This window comes from Delphinus delphis, chromosome 21, assembly GCF_949987515.2.
Source record: "Delphinus delphis chromosome 21, mDelDel1.2, whole genome shotgun sequence".
NCBI lineage: Eukaryota > Metazoa > Chordata > Mammalia > Artiodactyla > Delphinidae > Delphinus > Delphinus delphis.
In genome coordinates this window covers 35,294,432-35,318,978 of record NC_082703.1, presented here as the reverse complement: position 1 = coordinate 35,318,978, position 24,547 = coordinate 35,294,432, and the positions used below count along the sequence as shown (strand labels likewise).

The window sequence follows — 24,547 nt, the reverse complement described above, 5'->3', positions numbered from 1 at the left end:
AACACGAACTGTAGGTGTGCATTAAACACCAGATCGCTTGCGGGGTTAGAAGTGACATGAATTTCTAAAACATTGACTACACTCCATTTATAAGGGAATGAAAAGTACTTAATGATATCCTTTTAGAAAATAACAAAACAACTTCGATTTCTGGCATCTCATGCTGTAACAGATTTGGCTGAATGTTAAAGGCAAACTTTAGGGAATTTAAAGTCCTTCTCTACTTTATTTGCCTGATGAAATAAATGAAGGTTCGACCTCCAGTAAATGTTTTGCAAAGAACCAAGTATGTGTTCTTTTCAGAGGCTGGTGTGTCTCCTCCAAGGGTTTAGAAGACATCTTCCCAACAGTCATCCCTATATCTTTTGTTAAAGATGTTTTGAAATGATTTAATATCTGTACCTTCTATACCAAAAATATAAGGAGATATTTCCCCCTGAAATTGACTTTAAAAAAGGAAGTCGGGCTTCCCTGGTGGTGCAGTGGTTAAGAATCTGCCTGCTAATGCAGGGGACACGGGTTCGAGGCCTGGTCTGGGAAGATCCCACATGCCACGGAGCAACTAAGCCCGTGCGCCACAACTACTGAGCCTGCGTGCCACAACTAATGAAGCCCGCGTGCCTTGAGCCTGTGCTCCGCAACAAGGGAAGCCATCGCAATGAGAAGCCCGCGCATCGCAACGAAGAGTAGCCCCCGCTCGCCATAACTAGAGAAAGCCCACGCATAGCAACGAAGACCCAATGCAGCCAAAAACAAATAAATTAAAAAAAAAAAAAAAAGGAAGTCATATTTTGTACAAAACACCCTCTCATATTGTAGGCTATTGCCTCAAGTTAAAAATTTTGAATAATACAGGACCATTTGGGGAAGCAATGAATTCAAGCAATACTGATTTTAGATGACTGTAGAGAGAGATTACCTGACAGAATTGGTAAAAAAAAAAAGAGTCAGAGAAGCTTAACTCAGACTTAGCAATGAGTCTTAGAGCAATGACCTCACAGTTGCAATTGTCATTGTAAACAGGCCTTTTCAAGATTACATCAAAAAGGAATACGGTGGGAGGGTCCATCATGGAGTTATTGGACACATATACCTACAGACTGAATGAAAAAACGGAAAGTTGAGCTATTACACATATGGGCACACAACCCCCAGTGATGGCATGAGACGCGATTCGAATGCTGCATCGTGCACGGATTCGGAAAGCTCGGCCTGCTGGCCTTCCACGGCAGTGATGATGAGGCCTAAGGGCCTTTAGATGCAAGCGAAGAGCGGGAATTAACGTGTTTTATTAAATGGGAAAGAAAAAAACCGTCATTTCTAGGTTAACAGATTGTTTTAGATGTTATGTGATTTTATATACGTATATATCACTAAATAAACACTACACGTAGACATTAGACCATCCCATCGATATCTCTAGGGGTTTATATTTCCACCTTCTCTTTCCTGGTTCATCTTTTAAAAGGCGGGTTGCCACTTTCTACCCGGTGCCAGTGGTATTTTATTTTTTAAAGAGTTTTTTTTTGGTGTGGACTATTTTTAAAGTCTTTATTGAACTTGTTACAATATTGCTTCTGTTTTATGTTTTGGTTTTTTGGCCCCAAGGCATGTGGGATCTTAGCTCCCCGACCAGGGATCGAACCCGCACCCCCTACATTGGAAGGTGAAGTCTTAACCACTGGACCGCCAGGGAAGCCCCACCAGTAGTATTTTAAACTGGGCCATTGAAAGCTCTGCTTTCGTGTTTACCTTGAACCACGGTGTAGAATGAGTCGATGGAGGACAGGTTTGAAGTGATGCTGACACCTTCTTCTCGGCTGGATGACTCAAGGTCCACTGTGATAGCCTTGTCCATGTCTCCATGGAGGTTTGTGACCACTCCGGTTGGAAACGTCACGTTTGTCAGACGACCTTCACTGTCATAGCTGGATAAAAGAGGCATGAACTCGGCATTAAATAGGAAACTGCAAGTTCTTCTTACTCATGAGAGCGTCTGCAGCAACAGCAGCTGCACACATTTGGAAGAATATTTGTCTGTGTGCATGAGCTGTGCAGTGAGGACTTCAAACACGCTTTGAAGTGATCGGAAGCCTGTTGAACACAGAGAAGCCTCACCTGCGAGGGCAAGAGTAAACAGAGCAGCTCCCCTCCCCAGCACGTTATTCTCTCAAGTGTGACCGCATTCCTCCTGCACATCTAATTTGCTGTTTCAAAGGGAACATGTTTGCTGATATTAAATTTCTTAGTATTCCTCCATATTTTCTATAAAGTAGATTTAATTCACTGTTATATCCTTTTTGAAAGTTTTACTAACTTATGCCCTCTATGGCAGTGCAATATGGAAAAATATATATATATATATATAATTAATATAATAAGGCCTTTTCTAAAGACTTTATTTCTCAGTGATTGACCTACTTTATAATGGCAAATTGGGACTTAATGTTGGCGGGGTGGAGATAATCTATCTTGTCTATACTCATGTTGTAGGAGTGGGTGATATCTTGAATGATGATTTATCATGTTTACTGAAATGAGATGTAATATTTCCTGACATTTAATGACTATTTGCTTTTTTATGATACCCTCACGTTTTTTTTTTAGCATATAAATATAAGAGGCACCTATAATTTAAGTGTTAGGATATATTTAAAAAGCTATCTTATTATCATAAATATGCATTACAGATACAACATTTTACTAAAAAATTGATTTTGGGGGTGACTTTTCTATTGGTGGCAGCACCAGAGAAAATTTCAAAAATGACAAGGTGGTTTGAAGAAAGGGAATAAAATGTAAATTCTGGATGAAAAATCAGGGACTTCCTTGGGACAAAAAATATACTTAAGATTGGATTTCATATTAATACTAAGGCTGCTTCATCAATAAAAGGTCTAAGTGAAATGGAGACCTGAGCCATACCCTACTTAAAATAAGCCCAGATGCAGAACTAGGAGAGAAAGAGTCTTATTAGTGAAAGACAGAAGCTACCAGAGGAGGAAAAACAGTGAAGAGGACCCTAATAACGGGTGTAAACGTGGGGCAACAAGGGAATAAGGGGTAGAAAAAAGGACTTAAATGATACTTTGGAATAAAAGGAGAGAGGGCTTCTAGACTGTAAAAATTAGCTTTGAAAAATGTGGTTACAGGAATTAGGAGCAGACTCTAGAAGGCCAATGTCATGGCGGAGCTAGGAAGGCAGAAGGGAGGAAGGAGACGGATGGCTGTTCAGGGCCCGTTACTTCAGTGGGGACAGCATCACTCAGATCGTGGGCTTGCCTGACTTGATCTGACAACTCGCCCTGCTGCTTCGCCAGCGGCAGAAACGGGCACTCAGGAGAAAGAGGCGGGCGACGGATGGAGAAAGAGAGAGAGAGGGGGAGGGAGAGAGAGAGAGAGAGAGAGAGAGAGAGAGAGAGAGAGAGAGAGAGAGAATGTGCCGTTGAGTGTAATCATTGTTTGGACCCATAAAAGGCAGAGCTGAAGTGAAAGAGCAGACTCCCTTCCCTCTCCAGCAACCCAAATGCCCCCAGCAGATTAAGGCATCAGTGAAAGAAACCAAAACTGCTTTTTTGAAGAAATTATTACTCTTGAAACAAACAAGCATAGGTTTATTTATGCAGCAAAGCAGAGTTACAGAATTACTGACCAAACCAGCTTAAAGTGCAATCTTAACCTGGACATAATTCTTGCAGCGCGTTACATTTCTCATAGGATACGATGAAAAATAAGCTATTGTGTTTTAAAGAAATGAACACCCTAAGATAAGTAAGTACTAGGGATGTAATGTACAACGTGATAAATAGAATTAACACTGCTGTCAGTTATATATAAAAGTTGTAAAGAGAGAAAAATCCCAAGAGTTCTCATCACAAGCAAAACGTGTATTTTCTCGTTCCTTAATGTTGTATCTGTAGGAGATGATGGACGTTCACTAAACTTATTGTGATAATCCTTTCATGAGGTATGGAAGTCCCATCACTATGCTGTACACCTTAAACTTACACAGTGCTGTCTGTCCATTATATCTCAATAACACTGGAAGAAAAAAAAAGAAGCTGTAGAAAAATTGAAAAAATAAACTAACATCCTTTGGAATGCTCCTACGTAAAAGGCAGTTCAGTGCTGCACTATGCCCCCACCCCCTTCCCATTTTACAGGTGGAAAAACGAAAATGTGATGTGGTCAGGTGATTTGATCTGGCTCTCTTTGCATCTCACGATGGGGCCATAACTGGAACTTTCATGCACTGGACCCAGGTCCCTTAGCCCTTCTGTAAATCACAGGGCTTGACTTGAAGTGGAGAACGGTAGCTTTATACAGGTGATGCCACCTGCCAGCACTCTCCTGATTCATTCTTGCTGCTGTCACTCACCTGCCCTTTATCGACCCCTTTGCTGGTTTATGTTTTCTAGCTCCGTTCAATCTAAAGCAGGTCTGTCACCTTTCTCCTGCAGAAAGCACTTCCCCAAGCTTTGCCTCTGCTCTTTCGCTGGCCTACCCCACGTTCCCTGTCCTGCTGGGCAGGCATTTCCTATCACAGGATGCTGAGCGCATGGCCAGAGAGCATCGGATGCTGCACATTCAGACGCTAACCTATTAGCCTTTGGTTCTTTGGAAAATAAAAGTACGAGCAGCCTTTGTAGGCAGTGCAGTTAGAATGACAGAGGGTTAAGCGGGCATCTTAGTGGCCCAGCTTCACAGTTTAGCCCTGGAAGTCCTCAATTTGTGCCTTCAGACGAGTGGCTGCATCTACGTTAAGGCACTAAAAGGGCTGAAGGGCTCGCACAGGGCTGGCCAGGAAAGCTGCTATTTCGGAAGGGCCCTCAGAGCGTCTACCCCGCCAGTCACCTACCAGTTTCTGAATGAGCTTTGTGGGCTAGTCACGGTGCGAGGGGATCGTGGGTACACAGAGCATCAGAAGTCTGGTGGTCCAGAGTCCCCCACCCTCTGAGGGCAGGTGATGGAGCGATCGTGCTGGAGCAGAGCAGGGAAGGGCCACGTCAAGGTGGGGACCTAAGCTGGGCCTTGAAATCGATGCGGATTTATACAGGTAAGTAAGGAAGGCACAGGACCCATTCCAGCCAGGAAGACAGCCAGGGAGAGGGTGCAGAGGACTGAGGACGGACGGGCTGTGAGGTCAGGGAGCAGAAGAGCCCACTGAAGCGGAGGGTCCGCGTAGGGTCCCTGATATGGTAGAGGCAGGCTCATCACTGGGGACTGTGACGAAGGTTTTAAAGGGAAGCAAGGAGCCCAGGGGCGGGGTGACACGTCAAGCAGGGACTCCTTCCCAGACTTGCCGATTTCACAAACCAGTACAAAAAATAAAATTGGGGCCCAACAGAGAGTTTTTAAATAAAAACTCCTCACCTCTAACTAGCATCATTTCATAAAGAAAGGCCATTACTCATGCCACAGATAGAAAGGACCTAACTTCAGGGTGAAGGTTCTTGACAAGGACCAGTAAAGCTTTATGAAAACGTTCTCCCCATCATTATTTATTTTTTCCATTTCACTGTGGATCTGTGAAAACTTCTGCACAGATTCGCATCTATGACAACAGAAATGCAACAAGATGGATGGCAGCCATTAGAATTGCCAGGGGATGCCGGATAAGGGAGGGAGAGAGAACAAGGGGCCAAGATGCCTTTCAGACGTGACAGGCGATCCCTTCTCTGGCAAAAGCAGAAAAACAACGCAGCAGCCGATGTTTGCCTGTCCTCTGAAAAGCTTTGATCCCGGGTGCTAACAGGGGCCTTCCCATCAAACACACGCCTCTGGACATACTCTCTGCTTCCGCACAGCTTCGCGGCTCTACGGAATGCTGCTTGGCCTCGCTGGTGAACCAGGCCTGCCCAGCTTGTAGATCTGAGACATGGTTTTCTTTTATGAGCTTCTTGAATTTACAATGCGATAGGCTCCAGGGAATCTGACTAGAACATCAACTTGATGCCCCCCTTTCCACTCATCCGGTCGCAGCCGCATGTCTTCAAGTTCATCGCACAGCACATTCTTCTTTACTCCCGGTTGACCCCTCTTGACAAAGGCCCCTTTTGCTGGAAAAGGCAAATCCCTCAGGCTCCCCACGACCTTTGTGATGCTCTTCACTGATGTTTCTCTGTTTGTTCGTCTTTAATTTTGATTTTGCGTTTTTTTGCCTATACTTGCTGTTTTAGCCTTTGTGGTATATTTTTAAATCTCTTTTTACGTTTCCTAAACAGCGGGATTATCGACAAATGCCCCGGAAAGCCAGAGCCTCAGACCTTCTCAGTTGAAGACGCTGATTCCGTTCTGACGTGAAATTTTCTCTCTCGCTTCCCTTTACAGAGAGAAGTTCCCAACTCTTTACTTTTCCTTCACAATGTCTCTCACATATCTTCCCACTCTCACAGCCACCCTAGATTTCAAAAGCTGGTCTTGTCGCCTCTCCCCATACTCACGGCTACCAAATCCATCTTCCGAAACCCACCTCGAGTACCACGCTTCTCTGCTTAAACATCTTCTAGTGGTTCCTCAACGGAGAGAAACACTGACTGAGACTGTCACCAACCAAGGTCAATAGACTATTGATACCGCAAATGTATTCAGGTAGAAACAAAGTTCTTGGAAACTTTTTTTTTTGCAAGTGGTCTAAAACATCAGAACAAAACTAATTTATTATAGTGCTGTCTTCATTATACACCACGTATTGGTGAGTTAGACACTTTTAAAAGTGTCTACTAAAGATAAAAAGAATAAGGTAACAATTAACATGTAGTTTGTTGCATTAAAAAATCTGATATACTTATTTCTGTTGTCTGTTAGCTTGTTCTAAGCCTTTTAACTCTTACCCGGAAAAAGTCTTGTTCAAAAGCAAACATTCAATTCAGTTGATACATTACAGTAGAGTCAACTAACATCATTCAACAAAGGTAACAAGTTTTCTTTAAAACTCAACAGGATTATCTGTTGTCTTCAGTGCTTCCCCATAACATGGCTTCTTCTTTTTTTTTTTTTGGCCTCCCCGCGCGCCATGCGGGATCTTAGTTCCCCGACCAGGGATCGAACCCGAGCCCCCTGCGGTGGAAGCGCTGAGTCTTAACCAGTGGACTGCCAGGGAAGTCCCATGTCTTCTTTAATCAAATGTTTCATTTCTAAAATTACCTCTGTTTTTGAGAAAAATCTGTGTCCATGAGAGCAGGGCTTTAGAGAAGAAAGCAAACCAGCGAAGAGAGGCAGCCGTCGCCCTGAGCGGGGCGGCTCTTTTGAGTGGGCTGCCCTGTCCCCCTTGCCTTGCGATTCAGCCCCACGCTGAACTGGTCTCAAAGGTGAGACAAATGTATGTATTTACTCCTAAAATGTTGGCGATGCTCCTCTCCCAGACCTTTATTCTCCTCACCTGTAGAGGAATGGACACCAGCCAGCTAAACGCATGTGTCACCTCTGACTGGTTTCTCTAGTCCAGATCAGCCTGTCTTGAGAAGCTAAGACACCAGGAGGTGTTGGTCTGGATGGGAGCCAGTCATGGCTGGCTCTTCCGCGTCTTCCCCAGGGCCACCCGGAATAAGCTGCTGAGTGGGGCTGCATCCGTGTGCTTTTAGACTTGAGTCCCAGTAAGCATTCCCAGGAAAGACGTAATCAACCTGTCTTTCCCCCACTGTCCCCCCTACATAGAGGGAGAATCTTTTCTCCCATCTATCGGAGTTCCTTTAATCCAATGTCCTTTCACTGTTTAACAGCCTGCAAAACCAAAAAAAAAAACCCCCAAACAAAATCCCCCCCAACCTTGCTATCTGTACGGCAATACTTTTTTCACAGTCCTAACCCGTAATAGCTTCTTGTCTGTCGTTGTGGTAAAGCAGAACAAAATCAACCTCATCATAACACAAACATATGCACAAAGCGCTCCTGGGTCTGCAGGCCTGGTGAAGGACGTGCGCAAACGGCAAAACCAGAACAGAACCCGACTTAAGCTTCTCGCGGTGGACTGTCTGGAACCCTAATAGCAACAATGCGATTTGTAACACTCTTATCAAAAGAATTTACGTGTAAGCATTCTGGGAACGAAACTGAGGTTTGTATATTTTAACAGCGATCTCACAGGCAAATCATAATTTCTTTGAATTCAGGAGCAATGTTGTCAGTTAGAAATCCTCAAAAAATCAGGTTCTGAAGAGAAAATGCAAAATGCTTCCATCATCAAGGGAAGTAGAGCAATCAACCAACTCTTAAATCATTGGTTCATCTGGTACTTAGCTGTCTGCTACCTACACATTACCAGAACTAACGGGGAAGATGCAAAATAAGAAAGACAAAAGAAGGTATTATTTTACATGATGTTTGTGTCCAGGGCTAAGAGGATCCTGATGAGAACGGGTGGAACTGCAAGGGTGGGAGCGGAAAGAGGGGTTAACACACACATTTCTCTGCTGCTGTCACATTTTATTCAGAGGTCTTGCGATGGGGCAAAATTCTGGCCATTGCTTTGCTTCATAAACCCGGAAAGGGCAGCAGCCTACAGTCAAGCCACTATCCTGTTTGGCAACACCCAGACAACATGCGTTCAGAAGAGCACAGACACCCAGACAACATGAGTTCAGAAGACCACAGACACCCAGATAACATGAGTTCAGAAGACCACAGACACCCAGACAACATGAGTTCAGAAGACCACAGACACCCAGACAACGTGAGTTCAGAAGACCACAGATACCCAGATAACGTGAGTTCAGAAGACCACGGACACCCAGACAACGTGAGTTCAGAAGACCATGGACACCCAGACAACGTGAGTTCAGAAGACCACGGACACCCAGATAACACGAGTTCAGAAGACCACAGACACCCAGACAACACGAGTTCAGAAGACCACAGACACCCAATCAACACGAGTTCAGAAGACCACAGACACCCAGATAACACGAGTTCAGAAGACCACAGACACCCAGACAACGTGAGTTCAGAAGACCACAGACACCCAGATAACACGAGTTCAGAAGACCACAGACACCCAGACAACATGAGTTCAGAAGACCACAGACAAAGGCAGATCTTTGCTTTCTCACCTCTGGTCCCACCCTTACTTTGAACATCGAGCCTAGTGACAGATGGTCGTGGATAGGACATTTTTCATTATTTTCGATATTTTTCAAAGATCGAATTCAAGAAAAGTGGCCCAGTGCCTCTTTCCTTCCGTGGTCATCACCATATCAGGGAGAGCTGATGAAGTGATAACGACCAGCCCTGAAATTCACAGGCCTGAGACAAAGGGATCTGAGTCAGGACATTCCAGAATTAGTTCCCTTTGTGGTTTGAAAGACTGTGGGTGAGCCCTCATTAAGACAGGATCTTAGTCAAACCACTTAGAAAATGTTTATTGACTATGGAGGGTTGAAACGAGTGGGACACGTCTTATTTGTTTAGATAACAGGTCTTGGCCAGGCCTTGAAATGTAGACTTGCTGGAGAGGGGATGTCAGGGAAATTTTTGTTCCAAAGAATCTGTCAGACAGAACTGTGCATGCCCTCGTCCTCCCTGATTGATTCCATGGGGCCCGGGAGCGCTCAGAGGACAAACCCATCCTTCTCCGGAGCGCTCCTCGTTGTATCCTGGCCACTCACTGAGACCCACCCAGGAAATGGCTGTGCAGTGAGTGAGGACAAGGTGGATTTGAAAGACTTATGGTAAAGCTGGAAAGGTTAAAATAAAAGCATGAAGCCCATTTGGAAAGAGAAATGTTATTATTGTAAATTGCTATGACTACCAGCGGCACAATAGATACCAGGTTTGGCTGAAACGCCACACTATTTTAGCAAAAGAAATCTGGTAACTTCTTAAATGTTGTTTCTTTAGGAATCAGCCTTGACAGGGACCTAGGAAAAGTTGGGGAGAAATGGCAGAATCACGCATTTTCTTAGAGCAGGCAAGAATTTTTAATTACTAAGAAGCCTTGCATTTCGCAGGTGAGGGCACAGAATTTTAGAGGGGCGCCGTGCCTTGCGCGGACCCACAGGTGGAGTAAGTGACAAAGTCAGGCTGGAGGCCAGGTTCTCAGTTTCCACACCGAATGCCTTTTCCCAATCAGCTTACGCTGCTTCTCAGAAAAGACGGCAAATAGAGAACAGAGAGAAAGAGGCATCAAGGAACGAATGGGACGTCAATGATTTGGAAATAAGGAGGGACTGGGAGGACAAACAATAGATGTAGTGGGGAGACTGGGAATCTAAGATGAACAACACTTAAGACTAAAATGCCATCTATTCACAAGCTTTATGAGAGAGTGGATATCGTGGAAAGTGTGAGGATGGAGGGAAAGCAGAGGGATGGTCAGACGTAGGCAGTTAAGGAACAAGAGGGAGCAAAGAGGGGACAAATACAGAAGGGGAGGTAACACACAAGGCGAGGCCCAGATCTGATGGCATCAGTAATCGGGGGGATGGCGTCCAGTAGCAGAAAAGGCGACCCTGCAGTGTGAACACTCGTACTGTCTCCGTTGTTGAGCCATAGGAAACCCTAGTCTGTAAATTCATATATTCACACGTTTCCCCCCAGCTAGATCTCATTCACACCTGGGGCTCAGCTCTTTCCATGGGCCCCATGCCCACGTCTCTAGAACTGACTTGCCCTGAGTTCTCACTGGCTGTTTCCGAACACATGCTGGGCTGGAATGGACTACGGTCCCCTCAAAGCCATAGTTTCCAAATCAGAGCTCATCTGTTTCTACCAACCTGCGTCCTCCCTGTATTTCCTGCCCACTTGGTCGCTAGGTCAGCAGATTCTCCTTTCCCTCCCCTCTTGCGTTCAGTCACCATGTTATATTTCATTTCCTAATGACTAACCACCTCCTTCTCTGTAATTCCAGTGCCCGTCTGTGGGTCAGGCCTTCACCTCCCAACTGGATTTACTGTCTCCTAACTCCTCTCTCCCCCTTTTCTCAGCCTCCTACTTTTCTACATTCAGTCCATCCTTATATTGTCCCCAGATGGACCACGTTGCCTTCCTGGTAATCTCCTTCATGGGAAGCCTGTCCACCCAGGATCACCAGGTGGTCAGGTTTAGCCCTGCTTGATGGAAACTGTGATCTCCACCCACCTTCTTTTTCCTGCTTTCGCACATGCTCTGCGCTCTTGTCATTCTGAGCTGCACGTTCTTTCTAAAACCTACCACGCTCTGCCTCCCAAGGAAATGCTCTCCTCTGGCCTGGACACCCCACCTCGGCCTGCTCACCTTGCTTCGTACCTTTAGGGCTCTCACTTTAAGAACCTCAGATTATATATGGAATCTAAAAAAAAAAATGGTTCTCATGAACCTAGGGGCAGGACAGGAATAAAGACGCAGACGTAGAGAATGGACTTGAGGACACGGCAGGGAGGGAGAAGCTGGGACAAAGCGAGAGAGTGGCATGGACATATATACATTACCAAATGTAAAACAGATAGCTAGTGGGAAGCAGCCGCATAGCACAGGGAGATCAGCTCGGTGCTTTGTGACCACCTAGAGGGGTGGGGTAGGGAGAGTGGGAGGAAGATGCAAGAGGGAGGGCATATGGGGATATATGTACATGTATAGCTGATTCACTTTGTTATATGGAAGAAACTAGGGATGTTATGAGGAATCAGGGATGATGGTTTCCCCAATCATCTTATCTCCTTCCTAGGTCATCTCCCCCAACCCTGGGACGGAGTCCAGAAGAGAACAGAGTCCACGTTAGCTGTGCTTTGACACCTCAAGATATTCTGAAGCCAGGATCCTGGAACACAGGCAAGGGGCTTCTTCTGGGAGTCTAGGAGTTAGGGTAGCCTGGAGGGAGGGATGCTGAGGTTGCTTTTATTTTGATATCATAGGAATCAGTCAGAGATGCCGGACAGTCTCTGGAAAATACCCAACTGTCCATCTTCAGTTCTGTGATTATAAAATAGTAAAGTTCCCTTTCACCAGTTGTCACCGTGTAGATTTCTTGCCCTGTTATCAGACAACCCTTTAAAATGGCTGGTGTATATAACTTGGTCTTAGAGTAAGTAAATCATCTGATAACCACTGTGTAAGGGAAGTTGCTGACACACCCAGATATGATGCTATCAGGTCATCTAACTTAAAACTAGATTGCAGAAGAAAATTGGATTAAATCAAGCATTAGTAAAAGCATTGCCTTAGTAGCGTTCAGGTTAGTGTTTGAAATGTACAAAAATGTACAATTATTCAATTGGCTACACACTTTTTTTTACTGATGTCCCTGGGACTATACATTCTGGTTACAAACTTAAAGCAAAATTATTACACAATTAAACAAAACAGCAAAAATGGAAATCAACCACAGCATTTTCCCATGAATTTAAGTGATCTGCTGATAAAATCTCTTAAAATCATCCTTAATGCAGCAAATTTTTTCTTCCATGAGGAAAGAAAGGGAAAAAGGAAAATAAAGGAGAGGAATTGGGCATCAGTTTTAGAAATGTATTTGTAAAATGGGTTGCTTTGTTTTTAATGCAATTTTGGGCAGAAATAGCAATGAAACGTGGTTTCAGCGTTTGAATTTCTGGGTTTGATGTCAGATGCCTACCAAGGGAAAGGCTATCTTCTCAGTTTCGTCCCATGGAAGGTGCCTCTGTGATTTCTCTAACATCATGAGCTATTATAGTCACACACACACACCAAGAGAACACAGCCTGGCACAGATGCCCAGCTATTTAGACGTGATTCAGTGTCAAGGGGACCGCACGCATCTTCCCCGACCGGGAATAATCACCACTGAGTTCTCCTAGGTTCCCTGCGCTTCTTGCTCACTGCTCTGGATCTGAAGCCCAGGTACGCCTTACGCTGCCTCTCTCTCCTTCTCTGAGATGCCCTTTTCCATCTTCTCCCAGACGATCGGAACTGATGTCAGTGGCAGCTGTGGATCTGTCGTGGGCTCGGGGTTACGTTCATTATAAAGAAATGGTTAAGAAGCTCGTTCTGAAATTGCTCAGCTTGAATGAGGGACAGTAAAGCACCCAAATGAGAAGCTGGAGACCCATATACACCTCCGTGAATGTGTAAGAGCTGAAACTCATTTATTTGCTCCGTGAATCTGAATAGAGCTCACGAAAGACCACAGTCAGCCCCGTGCATATAAAGCCCCAAATATTCCAAGTCCCAAGATAGAAAACTGTCACCGCCCGGCTGTGTGCACGTACACGTCAGCCAGAACTCAGAGGTGTTTTTTCCACGCTGTCTTCTCTAAGCAGACAGAAGAGCCTCTAGATGTGCCCGCACGGTTTGTAGCTTACGGGGTGAGCAAGCAGAGAACTGTGAAATGCCGTTAGCCATTAAATACTTGACTCAATTGCCCAGTTCAATACACTGGGTTTGCTTTTGTGTGCATTCAAGTGAAGAACTGAGGTTTCGCTCTGGCTATGAACTTTTTAAATAATAGATTTCTAGCAAGTAAGATCTTTTGGGTCTCCCTGGAATTACTCTAGCTAAGGAATTATAACGTGTGATAATTGTTTGAAAATGGTATGAAGACCAGCACAAAATACTCCCTAATACTAAGTGAAGGGGGTAAGTAGGCTCATCACAGGGTCCTCAGACAAGGGGACACCAGAGCCAGATGGACATCCTTTCTACCGCCCAGCAACTCAACGGAAGAGGAGGTCTGAGGCAAGATGGCTTATTCAATTAGCAACAAATAATTATTCCGCTCGTGAAACATATTAGTCTAACTCAGGGATTTCAGAGCTGAGTTATAAACTACCTGACACCTGTCTTCCTATCACACCGTCTGTAGCATGTCTAAGAACACTGGCCACTTCCCTAACAAATCACAGTAGGGACACAAAAATCACAAGTAACACGGAGAGAAATTGCTGTGCCAAAGACGGTATCTCTAGTTTCTGAAATGAAGGTTTCTTGTGCTTTGCAAACTACCAGTGAACCCGAAAGTCACCCTATTTTGTTGGTGACTGATGAGAATCTCAAGTTGAGAGTCGCGTTTCCTTTTCCTAGAGCCATTCTTCCTGTTACCAGGGGCAACAGTATACTTAAACTGTATTTGCATGGGAAATGTTTTCTGTCTTTAACTCTTTAATCCCAACATTTCAGAAGAAAGTGCTACCAGTATGAAGTTTTAATTTTCGTTAATTATTGTAATAACAAGGTCAACTGAGGAAGTCCTTACTTTATAAAGCAAAAGAGAGTAAATGTGTAATAGTAGGTAAATATATTTCAAAAAATCAACAACAAAAATGAGAAGTGTTAATATTTTCAGCATTAACTCTTGCTACGGAAAAGTCTGAACTGTTTCAGAAGGCAAACATTCACATGATACTCTCCCAACGGAGGCAGCTCTAGGTTTCATCAGACTCTTCTCTATAAATAACCGTTCACCTGACCACAGGTGAACTCCTCTACTCCTTCATTCAACAAATAGCTGTTGGGAGCGTTCTACGCGCACTGCAAGCTCCCAGGAGCCGTGGGAGCTACAGAGATAATAGCACAGCTTGCATTTTAGAAAATACTTTCACATTTCACTCTGTACGTTCTGTGACACACATGTCGCAAGACTGTGACATGCTGATGGTAAATGAAAGTTTGCACTAAGAAAAAAAGAAGTGAAATTAAAACATGCAATTTCAGCTAATTCTCTTTTAAAATTTCTTTGGTAGAAACTGCAGCGACGGCACTTTTTACTGGTAGGCCATTTATTGATCCCAGGTCTTCTCCCATCTGTTTCTATCCGATAAAGCTTTAATCTCAAGGCTTTTTAGACACTAGGCTAGCTAGAAAGCTGGACACATACAAATGGGAATTTGGGCTGAAAAGTTTAATCTTTCTTTGCAAGGTAGTTGTACGTAGATAGATACAGCATGTAACAGATCTAGGAACTACTGTCACAAAAGTCATAGAAAACAGGTGTTTTTCAACTGTGAAGTGTGTTTTTTTTCCCCCATAATCTCCTTGTGGTTTTGGTAAAACTGTGACCATTGTCAAACCTCTCACATCCCTTCTTTACGAAAGTACCAAGTACCCTTAAAAGGTCTAAATTAGACATGTAGTACTATAAGAACGTGAGGGGAAATATTACAGACATGTACTAGGGTTCTGGGAGTCTGCCAGCTCACTAGTAACGACAAACACCAAGGAAGCTTGACAGGGATTCAGAGTCCCCTCTGGCTCTTCTAGAACCTTCACATCCAGTCTCATATATCCGAGTCAGCACAGAATAAGCAGAAACTGTTGTTGTCAAGGCTCTGACGAGTAGAGGTGGGGGGTTGAGTGTGTCCATCAACAATCTCAGACTTACACAGACAGAAAGGGGCCACTCTGTCAGAATCCAGAGGGTGCTTTCGGAGGGGCTGCCTGACGATGACACTCCTTTACGCACTTACTTTTGAACGTGTTTTAATGTTTCTCACCCTTAGAAAGGGTGGACCCTTGCTCATTCACAGCTAAATTATAAGAATGTACAGAAAGAAAAAAATGATCAAAAAAAATGATCATTTGTTATTCTGATATGATGATTCTGAATTACTTAGGTTAAATGCTCTATTTTTTTTTCCTGTCTTGTACAGTAATACACTGTTTTGCAAAGTGCACAAATGTCTCTTGGAAATTTTTAAATCATGTCTTTGCTGCAGACATCTAAAGGAAAATTAACAAAAACACTTTTTTGAAAGCAATATTTCTGTTTCTTTGATTAGAAAAGCTGTTTCTCAAGTGCTGTAAACTACTATATTCTTAAGTTATAGCAAACACATGTTTATATGCGTGTGTGTATATAATTATGATGTTTATATTTGGTGGAATACTTCAATAATGCTTTTTGGAATAGTTGCCTTTATTGTAATTTATCTAGATGTAAGACTTAACAGATATACTTTAAATATGATGTGTAATGGGTCTGTATTAGTGCAAATATCATTGTGATTTATTTTAATTAATTAAAAACTTTCATTCTTGCAAACAGTGCTTGCCCATTACATTCACAAGACAGGTTTGCCAACTCAGCCTCTACCTTAGCAGTCATGTTGATTTTTCACTAAGTCTGAAATTCTTGGAGAGTGTTTAGTACTAGAGAAATGTGTCTTCTTTGTGTACCATAATATTAAAAAAGTAAAAATCCCAAATTTGTTTATACTATCCCACATCAACTCCACCAATGGAGTATATCCATTTCTCATTGTAGGTCATTAGTGAACCTGTATGCGTGTTGCAGAAGTCCATGCGTCAGTAGGAACCCACGTGACGAACTTCTGTGCATTGTCAATTCCCGGGAACAAATAAGAACACATTCAAACATGGCTCACAGAGCAGAGCTTGAGTCCTAGACTGTACTAAAACCTTATTTCTCTATTTTCGCCCCTGCTTTTAAACCGAAACCCTACAAATGCCACCATCATTTCCTGAAGATCTTATAATCAGAGCAGCTCTCCTGCCCAGTCTCATCTGATGGGAGCATTTTTACTGTACTCTTTTTTCACCTCTTTGGCAACAGAGCCTGCTATCACTTTGAAAGGAAGTGCTTGCCATTAACTTCCAATTTATTCCTTTCCTATTGTGATCCTAAAATGAGCAAAAGGAATGCTAAGAACAGAATTTTAATGTAATTCAATTGCAAAGGTTTGTTCCGCTGACAAAATCATGCTGCTGGGTAACATTCATTTTATGAAAAGGGAATCTGTGAAAAAAAGAAAAGCAATCCAAGGTACAGGAGAACTAAGCCTAATGTGTAAGTTCTATTCCAGAAAAGTTGTATGGAAAATATTTGTGTATTGGATCATTTTTTTCTACTGACTCTTCTCATAATTTTGGAGCTGTGTTCCTACAGAAAGTACATTTGCTTCTGCATTTCATCGAGAACGTCCCACGAAGGAACTCAATATTCATTTCCAGGAGTGTTTTGCGTTGGTCAGCATGCCGTCTCTGCACATCTGATTTCCCCTTATGATCTGTGCAATGTTAGTGGAATGAACAAGTATGGAAAGTGACTTTACACAGTCACAAAATGTGACTGTTCAAAGAGCACGTTGCCTGGGCCACGCCTCCACAAATTTAGTAGAATACCCCAGCGGGACGCTCCTTCTACGTTTTCATATGCTTTCAGAGTGACCAGCTATTTCATTTGCATTTAGCGGTAAGGTCCTTATAGGTGGAGTTTAGATTCTCCAATCACTGATGATACAAAGTGAAGCCCTTCTATCTGTGGTGCTGATGGGTTCAGCCAGGTCATTGTAAATGATTTAAAGGTTCCCTTCAGTGACAGCTCCCCAGACAGTCAGCTTTAGCACACGGGCAAATATAAGCCCCAACAGCTTTTGCCTAAAGCCAAGGCTGCAGTACGTTTCCCCAAAAGTTTGCTGCCAATATATTAGGTCTGGATGAAGTAAAATATTAAATTAATCTTTAAGCAGAGGTAGATTGACCTCGATGGTAATGAAACTTAAGCTTCAGGGCTCCCCACCTGCCTGGGTCCCTTCCAAGACCCTGAGTCTAATTTTGTCTTTTTTTTTTTTTCCAGAAAAAGGGATCCCCAAATTACAGAAGCTCCAGGCCCCCCAAAAAGCTGAATCCCACTTGCCCTTAAGATTGTACTATTATTATCCACACTACTGTACATAAAATAGATAAACAACAAGGACCTACTGTATAGCACAGGGAACTATATTCGATATCTTGTAATAACTTAAAATGGAAAAGAACCTGAAAAACAAATATATATATATATATATATATATATGTATAACTGAATCATTTTGCTGTACACCTGAAACTAACACAACATTGTAAACCAACTATACTTCAATAAAAACGAACAAATAAACAGAAAAAGGATTATACTGTTATTATTTTAGATTACATTATTATATCACAGTATTTTATAATCAGAGTAGAATTTTGATTTACTTACTCAAAAAATGTTGTCCATCCAGTTTCATCGCTTTTAGTGGCTAAAAGGCCGCTGTTGCCATGGTAAGTAAACAAAACTAATTCCAGTCCTTGAGCGGTCATGCTTTTCAAACATCCATTTGTTCCTATGGTCAACCATATCACTTGGTTATCAGGAGACACCACTCGAACTGGCATCCGATTTGGGTCCCGTCTAATCCTAAGGGTATTGCCGTTACTGTCGGTCACAGCAGTAATATCATTGTCATTGCTGTAGCTAAAATTGTACAGATAATCGCCAGTGACTAAACTCACAGTATACTGGTGAGTGCCATTGACGTCAAAGATATAGAGTTCTTGATCAGTTGGAGAGGCAACTTCATAGAAGTTCATAGAGTTAAGTAAAGGCTTGTTCTTTGACACAGCCCGGATCCGAATGTTTCCTAGGTCTGCAATGTACAGGGTACCATCCGGAGAGGCGGCAAGGGAGGACGGAGCGCTCAGTTTGGCATCTTTGGCATAGCCATCTCCGCTCTGGTAGCAGTCACAATTGGCATCGTTTTTGCAGTCACACTCTGACGGTATCCCAGCAACCAGGGAGATCTCCCCATCTGTGGTGACTTGCCTTATCCGGTTAATTTTCTTTTCGTCGGTTTCAGTGATGTACAGGACCCCACTGTAGGACACAGCAATGGCAGTAGCCGACTCCAGGGTCGTCTGAACTGCGTGCTTGCCCACAGAATATTCCACTCCTGGCACCTGGCAATGCATGGGCCGCCCAGCAGCAATGCGCACTTGACGATTTTCAGTGATCTGTAAAACTACATTATTATCCAGGACATAAATGGAGTTATCCATAGGGTTAATGGCTAGGTCAGTGGGCCATTCCAGACGTACCTTCATAAAAAAGAAATGGTCTGGTTACTCAGTTACTGAGCTGCTGTTAATTTGCCAGAAGAGTAAATTAGAAATTCACTGGGGAAATCTGGGGAAATTACCATTGATTTGGTAAACTGTTTAAAAATTGTTTTTAAAATATATACAGTGAAATAAACTTAAAAGGTTTTGAGTGGAGACAAATGTAAGAAATAAAATTTTATTTAAAAATGCAGCTCATTGAAAGATTTGCAAGTTCTAGCCAAATAGCAAATGAATCATAAGTAGTGAGTTAACACATATCAATGAGATGTGAACATACTTGTTCTTTTTAGCAGTAACAATCACCCAGTGCGGGGCTTTCTAGGTTATGAATACATTACTGTTCCCTTGTGTTTTTAATCAGGCCAATAGTAAAGTTTCTAATTCTAAATATAAGTCCCTGAGGACTAACCCTAGTGGGTTCTCTCTACTACTTAAGGACCTCACGCAATCAAAAGATTAGAGATTTAAGCTGTTTTGTTCTTTTTGGAATACCTGCATGCTGCTACTTTACTGGTATTTTACTACAAATGATTAGCACTTCTTAGTGATAACTGTTCTGTATCTCACTGAATTCTTCAAATGCAGAGATGGAGAAGAAGATAACTTTTCATTATTAGCTCCTGAGACACATTCTAGTGGAGCGGCTCTACCACAACGACTGATGCCCATGCCACGCGCGGTTTAACACAGTGTCATCATAGCGTACTGACACAGGAAATCAAGTCACTTAGAAGAAAAACAGACAATTGGGCGTAATGTTTTCACTACCTGGCTGATGTGCATGCTCGTGTCACAAGTTAAAGGTCTGGCTGAAGTCAGATCGTTAGAGCCTAGGAGAGTTGATATGATTCCATTCTGATCAACTTTTCTGATCATGGTTCCATCAACAAAGTAGATTAATCCATTTTTATCGATCGCCATTCCTGTATCCAAGAGAAGTAACAGTTATTAATCTTTCAAAAGTGATTAATTTTAATTAAATGTTCAGGCCCATCACGAAACTCAACATTTAACCCCAGTGATAACATGGGCAGTAGACAGCAAGTTAAGACTGCAGGTTGCAAACACATTAGGAAAAACCCAACATAGGCATTCATGTTACGTATAAGTGTAAAATGTAATAAAGAACTGAAATTTGTAAGAATCTGTCCTTCGTGTGTGAATCATATAGGTAGGACCTGTGTTTTAAATACAAAGACTGTACAGTGTTGTCATCTATAAATTATAGAAACAGGTCCTATTCTGTTACACTGGACTTTATATTCTACCAAAAACACATCTTAGCCAAGGTTAGTGTTTTATTGACCTTGTTACAATGAAATTTGCTAGTATGAATAACTCAGCACAACAAATACTTTTCTTCCAGTCCTTGTTCACATAATAGTATCTAGCTATAATGAAAAAAAAAAAAACCCCAAAAAACACAAAGCCTCAAACCAAAAAACACTGTAATAAATGGCATAAAACATGAGCAAGGAGTCAGTCCTGACTGGTTTAAAAGCTAGAAACCTTCATCACATAGAATTTTAGCCCTTGTTACCTCCAGAAATTCCTCACAGCAAGCATTTTTTCCCATGGCATAGAAACTGAAGTTTAATAGCTCCAAACTGAGTGAGAGCTAATAGGGTTGCTCAGTGATGGCTTTTTTTGTGTGTGGTACGCAGGCCTCTCACTGTTGCGGCCTCTCCCGTTGCGGAGCACAGGCTCCGGACGCGCAGGCTCCGCGGCACGTGGGATCTTCCCGGACCGGGACACGAACCCGGGTCCCCTGCACCGGCAGGCGGGCTCTCAACCACTGCGCCACCAGGGAAGCCCAGTGATGGCTTTTAAGGAGGCCTGGGACTCATTCATGACAAAGAAATTCCAGGACAATGGGAAAAAAAAAAAAAGAATTCAGATACTTCCTTGAAGTTGAACAGGATGCCACCTGAATGATATTGGGTAGTTGCTTGATTCTTTCAAAAGTTAAAGAAAAAAATGGTACGACAAAAAATGCCAAGAACCTAATATTTACTGTAAAATCAACTTAGGATTCTAGCAGTTTCACACTAAGTAGCTTTTAAAAGATGTGAAACAGCCTTTTCCAGAACACAGCTGAGGGTAAAATATTAGACGCAGCATGAAACACAATCAGGCACTAACTGGATTTTCCACATTTTTTTTTTAATAAAAAGAAATCCTCAAATTGATAAATGCCAGTACCTTTGGGACTCATGAGTGTGGCTTCCACAGCCTTCCCTCCATCCCCACATCTGGCTTCATCAAAAGGAAGGCACTGTTCTCCTGTCCCTGCAACCACTTCAGCATTTTTAGTCAAGTCTTTTGCACCCGTGAGTGACTTCGGGCGATAAATCCTGCGAGTGTTAGTGTCAGAAACATACAAATCCCCTGAGACTGGATCAGTTGCAAGGTAGTATCTATGAGCTGGGCTGCTGCTGTAAAGAAAGATGATACATAAACATCACAAAGAAAGTTACTCCTAAAACACAGAAATTGAAAGCAAAATAAAACAGTTGATGAGAAACTAATTATAAACCGAGACCCTCCCCCCAGCCCCCCACCCCGGATCAACGGCTGGAAGAATTGGTGGCAACCTCTAATGTGACCGCTTTCCTTCCTTGTCTGTTGCCGAGGATTTAACAATTTAGGAAACGGCCATCTTAAAAAGAATCACCTTTACAAGGCAACATGCTTCCAGCCTGAAACAAAGAAGCAAGTTCTCGGAATCTTTCTGGTTCAATTCAAAGCCATTAACATACAGCCTTTGAGCGATAGGCTTCAAGTTTATTCCAGGGGACGGGTGTCTCTACCAAACTCACCAGTGAAGTATTAACATACTAGTGATTTTACTTGCATCTCACGGTAGGGAAATCTCCTGTCTTTTCTTGCAATCAAACCAAAACCACCTGGCTCCAAAAAAATTACTTCTTTTGAAAGAAAAAAAAAAGTAGTGCTGTGTCTGTCTGGGTTGCTCTACTGGAATCCAGAAAGGTAATCTGACGCAGTGACAACGTCTGTTCTGAGCTATGGGGTTAAATACTAAAATGAGGCCATTCAAGAGAAGGAGGCAGTCTTAGTGGCCTAACGCACTGAGTCAGAATGCTGGGTTCATCACTTCCATTTTTAAAATTTGCAAATTAAGCTGCTCTAAAACATGTCTATGAATTTGGTGACATACAGACATTTGTTCACAATACAGAGTACCTCAGTTTTATAAAGCTAAATTAGTGCAGATGTAAAATATGTTATGTCCCGTTACCTGTAAAAACGGTTAAGACCAACGTTAGCAAGGAATGGACAAATTATGACACATAGTTGAAACTGCAAGGTAATCCCCTTACATAAACTCAACACCACATTCTTGGAATGAATGTAATTTTGTACTGTGTGCAAATATTGCCTTCTGAAAAAAAAAATTCTAAAAAGAGTTTAAATGATTTGGTACCTTGACAAAGGTGTCAACAGGCAGGAACCTCGGAGATTCCACAAGTCTTTCGATGACAAAATTGGTTTTACTGATTTTATCCTCATTCTCTTTCTCTCTCCACACACACACACTTACAGGCTTGTTTCCATTTATTTTATATGTAGATATTTAAAATATGTAGTATAAATCTAACTACATGAAAATATTTATCCTGAGTGATGGTTTAGTAGTTTTCTCAATACTAGTTAGGTTCTAATGAAGCAGTTCTCACTACTTAATGCTCTTCTTTTTAAGTGGTGAGCACGTGCACTTGACTCTGCTGTGATATTCTGCTGTGAAAGGCTCTGCTGTGAAAGGCTCTAGTGTTCACTGGTGTTTCTCACGTTGGTAGAGGGGACAGCTGGCCACACATGGGGTCTGTAGAGGCCTCTGGGGCTCTAGAAAGCTCTGTGGCGGTGATGTTGGTAGACAAACACCCAGACCCACAAAGGCTTGAACGCCTTCAGATTCTCCTTTCCAGCCTTTAATATCTTTTAGTGACAAGAAACAGGTTAGAGCAAGAGGTCTTGAGTGTGTAAATATGAGGGAAAAGGGTGAAAAGTGATATGAAGAACTCATAAAGAGATGCAAAAAGCCATCTGACATAAAAGCCCTTCAGAACTACTGGGTTAGAGCTGATGATCAACTTGCCATGCTCAGTGTTATTGTATCATGTTTATAAGTTCATGCCTGAGATTTAATTTTATTTAATTTTTATTTTTAAATTAAAAAAAGGTATTTATTTGTTCTTGGCTGCATCGGGTCTTAGTTGCAGGATCTTTCATAGCAGCCCGTGGGCTCTTTGTTGAGGTGCGGCGGGCTTAGCTGCCCCACGGCATGTGGGATTTTAGTTCCCTGAACAGGGATCGAACCCGTGCCCCCTGCACTGGGAGCGCCGAGCTTTAACCACTGGACCGCCAGGGAAGTCCCGAAGCCTGAAGTTTTAAATGCAACGAGACATATGGTGTTCCTTAGTGCGGTAGTTTATTACTCTGTAATGAAGTGAAAAGTTACATATCAGTATAACATTCAGAGCAATTTTATAGAGGCTTTTCCCCCCCCTATAATCAGTCTGATATTGACAGAGCTGATCTTCCAGGTACGTATATATAGCTGGTGACACAGCTGCAACTCAGTCAAGCTGGGTCTATTTTGGAAGACATGACATGGGAGAGATTCTTTAGTCTTTCCTATCTCCTGATTACATACTAATTATTGTACGGTTGGTTGTAAATATACATACATACATTTTATTTTCTTGCCAGTTGTATAGCTATGAGCATGACCTTTGGACCAGATTGCCTAGGTCTGAACACTAGCTGCATCACTAACTGTGTGACCTCAGATTCCTTATCTGTAAAGGTGATAATAATGCAGATTTCATAGGACGCTGAGAGGGTTACATGAACTAGTACAAGTACAATCCTTAGAACAGTGCTTGCCACACAGTATGTACTCAGTAAGTATTAGCTGGGCTTCCCCGGTGGCGCAGTGGTTAAGAATCCGCCTGCTAGTGCAGGGGACACGGGTTCGAGCCCTGGTCCGGGAAGATCCCACATGCCACGGAGCAACTAAGCCCGTGCACCACAACTACTGAGCCTGCGCTCTAGAACCCGCGAGCCACAACTACTGAGCCCACGTGCCACAACTACTGAAGCCCGTGTGCCTAGAGCCTGTGCTCCGCAACAAGAGAAGCCACTGCAATGAGAAGCCCGTGCACCGCAACAAAGAGTAGCCCCCCTGCTTGCCACAACTAGAGAAAGCCCGCGCACAGCAGCCAACACAGCCAAAAATAAATAAATAAAATAAATTTATAAATAATAAATTTAAAAAATTTTTAAATGCTTAAAAAAATAAGCGTTAGCTATTCTTTTTTTTTTTTTTTTTTTTCTTTTTTGCGGTACGCGGGCCTCTCACTGCTGTGGCCTCTCCCGTTGCAGAGCACAGGCTCCAGACACGCAGGCTCAGCGGCCATGGCTCGTGGGCCCAGCTGCTCCGCAGCATGTGGGATCTTCCCGGACTGGGGCACGAACCTGTGTCCCCTGCATCGGCAGGTGGACTCTCAACCACTGCGCCACCAGGGAAGCCCCCCTAGCTATTCTTGACACGGCTTGTATCCTGTCTCCTCTTACATTGCTACATCTTTTTGCCTTGTAACTCTAGCCCGTGTAGAAGTGTAATAATTACTGTTAACTAAACTATAACTTGACTTCTGAAAATGTAAACAAGGAAAAAAAATTCTCTAAATTTGGATACGTTCAAATTTGTTTCCTTGGTCCTGCTGTTATACTATAACACCTAAACTACTAAAACGAC

General features: G+C 42.8%; 1 protein-coding gene across 9 annotated transcripts in view; it reads right to left on the bottom strand.

Moving 5' to 3' along the window:
• TENM3 (teneurin transmembrane protein 3) overlaps window positions 1–24,547 on the bottom strand; it is a 605,325-nt gene that overhangs the window by 23,821 nt on the left and 556,957 nt on the right. For 7 of the 9 annotated variants that reach the window (XM_060001336.1, XM_060001335.1, XM_060001337.1 and 4 more), the window contains 4 exons: window positions 20,968–21,200; window positions 19,534–19,688; window positions 17,867–18,741; window positions 1,753–1,928 (listed from right to left, as the gene is read on the bottom strand). In XM_060001336.1, the coding sequence (XP_059857319.1) occupies window positions 1,753–1,928; window positions 17,867–18,741; window positions 19,534–19,688; window positions 20,968–21,200 (1,439 nt within the window). The remainder of the gene's footprint in view (window positions 1–1,752; window positions 1,929–17,866; window positions 18,742–19,533; window positions 19,689–20,967; window positions 21,201–24,547) is intronic. The other 2 variants (XM_060001338.1, XM_060001341.1) reach the window with 1 other exon arrangement.